The sequence below is a fragment of the Mus caroli genome, chromosome 19, assembly GCF_900094665.2.
Source record: "Mus caroli chromosome 19, CAROLI_EIJ_v1.1, whole genome shotgun sequence".
NCBI classification, from domain to species: domain Eukaryota; kingdom Metazoa; phylum Chordata; class Mammalia; order Rodentia; family Muridae; genus Mus; species Mus caroli.
Window position 1 is genome coordinate 30,897,313 of NC_034588.1, and position 5,743 is coordinate 30,903,055.

A 5,743-nucleotide genomic window follows, 5' to 3' on the forward strand; every position below is an offset into this window, starting at 1 on the left:
ATATTGTTGTTCCACCTATAGGGTTGCAGACCCCTTCAGCTCCTTGGGTACTTTCTCTAGCTCCTCCATTGGGGGCCCTGTGTTCCATCCTATAGATGACTGTGAGCATCCACTTCTGTATTTGCCAGGCACTGGCATAGCATCACTCGAGATAGTTATCTCAGGGTCCTTCAGCAAAATCTTGCTGGCAAATGCAATAGTGTCTGGGTTTGGTGGCTGATTATGGGATGGATCCCCAGGTGGGGTAGTCTCCGGATGATCCATCCTTTTGTCTTATCTCCAAACTTTTTCTCTGTAACTCCTTCCATGGGTGTTTTGTTCCCTATTCTAAGGAGGAGTGAAGTATCCACACTTTGGCCTTCATTCTTTTTGATTTTCTTGTGTTTTGCAAATTGTATCTTCGGTATTCTAAGCATATGGGCTAATAACCACTTATCAGTGAGTGGATATCAGGTGACTTCTTTTGTGATTGGGTTACCTCACTAAGGATGATATCCTCCAGATGCATCCATTTGCCCAAGAATTTCATAAATTCTTTGTAATACCTGAGTAGCACTCCATTGTGTAAATGTATCACATTTTCTGTATCCATTCCTCTGTTGAGGTACATCTGGGTTCTTTCCAGCTTCTAGCTATTATAAATAAGGCTGTTATGAACATAGTGGAGCATGTGTCCTTATTACTAGTTGGAACATCTTCTCAGTATAAGCCCAGGAAAGGTATTTCTGGATCTTCGGTAGTACTATGTCGAATTTTCTGAGGAACCACAGGACTAATTTCCAGAGTGGTTGTACAAGCTTGCAATCCCACCAGCAATGGAGGAGTGTTCCTCTTTATCCACATCCTCACCAGCATCTGCTGTCACCTGAATTTTTGATCTTAGCCATTCTGACTGGAGTGAGGTGGGATCTCAAGGTTGTTTTGATTTGCATTTCCCTGATGATTAAGGATGTTGAACATTTCTTTAGATGCTTCTCAGCCCTTCATTATTCCTCATTTGAGAATTGTTTATTTAGCTCTGTACCCCATTTTAATGGGGTTATTTGAATTTCTGGAGTCCAGCTTCTTGAGCTCTTTGTATATAGTGGATATTAGTCCCCTATCACATTTAGGATTGGTAAAAAATCCTTTCCCAATCTTTTGGTGGCCTTTTTGTCTTATTGACAGTGTCCTTTGCCTTACAGAAGCTTTGCAATTTCATGAGGTCTCACTTGTCAATTCTTGATCTTATAGCACAAGCAATTGCTATTCTGTTTATGAATTTTTCCCCAGTGCTCATATCTTCAAGGCTTTCCCCCACTTTCTCCTCCATAAATTTCAGTGTCTCTGGTTTTATGTGGAGTTCTACGATCCACTTAGACTTGAAGTTTGTACAAGGAGATAAGAATGGATCAATTCTCATTCTTCTACATGATAACTGCCACTTGTGCAAGCACCATTTGTTGAAAATGCTGTCTTTTTTCCACTGGATGGTTTTAGCTCCCTTGTCAAAGATCAAGGAACCATAGGTGTGTGGATTCATTTCTGGGTCTTCAATTCTATTCCATTGATCTACTTGTTGTTCACTATACCAGTACCATGCAGTTTTTATCACAATTGCTCTGTAGTACAGCTTGAGGTCAGGCATGGTGATTCCACCAGAGGTTCTTTTATTGCTGAGAATAGTTTTGCTATCCTAGGTTTTTTTATTATTCCAGATGAATTTGCAAATTGCCCTTTCTATCCCAGTGAAGAATTGAGTTGGAGTTTTGATGGGGATTGCATTGAATCTGTATATTGCTTTTGGCAGGATTTTGACTATATTAATTCTGCCAATCCATGAGCATGGGAGATCTTTCCATCTTCTGAGATCTTCTTCGATTTCTTTTTTCAGAGACTTGAAGTTCTTATCATACATATCTTTCACTTCCTGAGCTAGAGTCACACCAAGGTATTTTATATTATTTGTGACTATTGTGAAGGGTGTTGTTTCCCTAATTTCTTTCTCAGCCTGTTTATCCTTTGTGTAGAGAAAGGCCATTGATTTGTTTGAGTTAATTTTATATGTACATCTCTTTCTTTTATGTTAGGGAAGCTTTCTTCTATAAATTTGTTGAAGATATTTACTGGCCCTTTAATCTGGGAATCTTTGCTCTCTTCTATACCTGTTATCATTAGGTTTGGTCTTCTAATTGTGTCCTGGATTTCCTGGATTTGGGGGGTTACTAGCTTTGTGTATTTTTCATTTTCTTTTACTGTTGTGTCAATGTTTTCTATGGTATCTTCTGCAGCTGAGATTCTCTCTTCTATCTTTTGTATTCTGTTGGTGATGCTTGCATCTATGACTCCTATTCTTTTCCTAGGTTTCTTATCTCCCATTTGTAATTTCTTTATTGCTTCTGTTTCCATTGTTAGATCCTGCAAGGTTTTATTCAATTCCTTCACCAGTTTGGTTGTGTTTTCCTGTAGCACTTTAAAGGATTTTTATGCTTCCTCTTTAAGGGCTTCTAGCTGTTTTTAAAGGAGTTATTTATGTCCTTCTGAAAGTCCTCTATTATCCTCATCATGAGATGTGATTTTAAATCAGAGTTTTGCTTTTCTTCTGTGTTGGGATATCCAGGCCTTGCTGTGGTGGGAGAACTGGATTCTGAAGATGCCAAGTAACCTTGGATTTTGTTGCTTATGTTCTTGCCGTTTGCCTCTCTCCACCTGGTTATCTCTGGTATTAGCTGGTCGTGCTGTCTCTGACTGTGGCTTGTCTCTCCTGCAACCCTGTGTGTCAGAACTCCTTGGAGACCAGTTCTTTTCTGGGAGGAATTTGGGTATGGAAAGCTGTGGCACAGGGTCAGTTCTGGAGCACAGACAGAAACCAAAAGGATCCCCAGCTATTCCTTGATTCCTGTGTCCTGATGGCTCTGGGTAGGTCCCTCTTGGGCCAGGAATTTGAGAAGTGGTGGTCTTACCTGTGCTCACAGGTGTGTCAGCACTGAGAGACCAGATCTTGATGGTATTTGGGTATGGATCACTGTGGCACAGGATCAGCTCCTGGAACAGACCAAGCTTCTGATTTCATAAATGAAATAAGAAGATATAAAGATGTCATGTATCACATCTGGCTCAGAGAATAAACTATAAAAAACTTTAGCAAGTTTGGGAGGACAACTCAAGCTTACCCTAGGGGTCTCACCTAGCGCAGATGTGAACCCGGCTTCTGTAATGGGAATTTCTCTTAAACAAACATTTTCAGAAGCTATTTTCTGTTTTTCAGATCTTAGCTTGAGTAAATACATCCCAAGAATTGCTGAAGATATGACAATCCAGGAAGCTAAAAGATTTGCTCGAGAAAATAACATCAAGGAAAGCAAGATAGATGAGATCGTGCATGACAGCATCCAAAACACAGCTGAGCAGAAAGTCCAGCTGCTCTGGTGCTGGTACCAATCTCATGGAAAGAGTGATGCATATCAAGATTTAATCAAAGGTCTCAAAAAAGCTGAATGTCGCAGAACTTTAGATAAATTTCAGGACATGGTCCAGAAGGACCTTGGAAACTCAACCTCAGACATCGGAAATGAAAATGAAAGACAATGTCTGGAGTGAAAACTACCTCAGTTCCAGCCATGAAGAGAGGAGAGAGCCTGCCACCCATGATGGAAACAAAATGAATGCCAACTGTATTGACATTGGCAACACCTGGTGCATTCTCTTTGCCCGCAAATGACAGTTGATATTCAGTGAGGGTCAAATGACTAGCAGGTTCCAGAGACTGCTTCTGCTATTCTCTGCAGTTGCTGAGATGAACCATTTTCTCTGTCTACTGCGATTTTTACATTCAAACGTCCATGAAATTTGTATTAAATGTGAATTGGGACCTGCAGTGTTTGTGTTTATATTCATATACTGTGAACTGAGGAGAATTATAAACTGAAACAAATACTCTCGGTTACTTGAAGACCTTCCACTGATGGACAGTTCTTTTCCTCTCTCTATGGAAATGTGTAATAGAAGAAATAATTTTTAAATTAAAGTATTTTTTTGCATTTCTATTGCTCTATTGTCTTGCTTGTTATTTCATTTTTCTTTACTCTAGATGACGACTTAAATGTTACCTGGGCAATGAATCTTTAAAGCGTGATTTGTCCTCTTAGGAGGAAATTCCTTTCCAAAGCCTTTTAATAGTTAAATGGTTCGTTCCATGGCTGTTACTGTCAAGACTACTTTAGCTTGGCAGATGTCTGATAGTCTTGAGGAATCTGATGACCATGGTCTCAAAAGTGCATTTAAGCAGAAAGATTGCACGACTTGGGCATTTGCCTATAGTTTTCTCTGAGGTATGACAGTTTTCTCTGAGGTATGCCCTGTCCAGCTTTCTAGTTGGACAGAGCAGAAGGACAAACCCAGTAGAGTTCAGCAACGAAACTCCCACATTTTAAGGTGAGATTAAGCATAAGAACATCCTGTGCCTTCTTTGAGTTTGAACTTGAACCAAGAACTTTGAGTCCCTTTGAAAAGGCTTTGTATTGGAGGATGTGAGTCTTTTCCCCTTGACTTCAGCCAGAGGCTCCAGGAATGCCAGCTCCCACATCAATAACCATGGCTGTGTTCTGGACTTAAAGTGACCTTTTGCTCCAAAGTTACCTTGTTTCAGTGATTGAATCTTTTTTGTGGTACACATCATGAACAGGAATACTTATGTCGCGTATGGGCTGCAGAAAAAAGGACTATGTACAAAAGGAGGTCAGGGACCCCCATGGGCCTTGCATACTTAAACTTCGAAGCATTCTTCATTAGTAACCACGGAGTCCTCTGGTATTTGACCAGGCCCTATGCAGTACTACATTGTTAATTTCCATATAGTGATCTAGATATGGCATACAGCACAACATTATTAGAAATTATTTCCCGTGCTCTCATCTGAATGGAAGTTTACCTGCATTAGGATTTTATACCAGGGGCTGGAAGGTAACTCAGTAGTAGACCACCTTCTTAGCACCCTTAAGGTTCTTGAATCAATCCTTACTACCCAGGTAAATGAGTAGATAGATAGATAGATAGATAGATAGATAGATAGATAGATAGATAGATAGATAGATGGATGGATGGATAGGCAGGCAGACAGACAGATAATCAGGAATGGAAAGGGGAAGTCTACACAATGCACGGTATTTGTAGTTTCTCCCTAGCTTTTAGAACATCAGTCCACTGTATTCTTGTGTTCATTGTTAATGATCTGTCCACTTCTGGTCTAAATGTTCCTTTCTAGGCAATTCCTCTCTTTTCCTCTAATAGATTCTGAAGCTTCCTTTACTTCACTGTCTTGGTGTTCAGCAATTTAACTTAAAAGAGTTCCAATGTGGATTTATTGATCTCTTTCTCCTCCCCCATTTCCCCTCCCTCTTCTCCCCTTTCTGCTTCTTCTTTCCCCATCCTTCATTATCCCTGTTTTCTTGAGATCTTCTTCTGTGGTCTAGGCTGGCCTGAAATTTGTAGTAATCCTCCTGCCTCACCCTCCTAATTGTTGGGATTATAGTAGACTTAGTTTTAACTCATTTGCTAAGCAGTATGACTTTTATATTTTTCTTTTATCCTCTGAGATTATAATTATACCATCTCCCCTTCCCTTTCCTCTCTCCAACACCCTCATTTCCCCCTCTTTCAAACTCATGTCCTTATTTTTCATTAATGATGCTACATGCATATATGTTTATGTATATGTATATGTATATATGAGTGTATACACACACACACACACACACACACGCAC

The 5,743-nt window shown here is 40.0% G+C and overlaps 1 protein-coding gene across 2 annotated transcripts in view; it reads left to right on the forward strand.

The window, feature by feature from the left end:
• The window catches only part of Fas (Fas cell surface death receptor), a 35,089-nt gene extending 31,066 nt beyond the window's left edge, over positions 1-4,023 (forward strand). For both annotated transcript variants that reach the window (XM_021151977.1, XM_029472879.1), the window contains exon 9: positions 3,248-4,023. In XM_021151977.1, coding sequence (XP_021007636.1) covers positions 3,248-3,579 — 332 coding nt within the window. In that variant the 3' untranslated portion in view covers positions 3,580-4,023. The remainder of the gene's footprint in view (positions 1-3,247) is intronic.
• Positions 4,024-5,743: the final 1,720 nt, after the last annotated feature.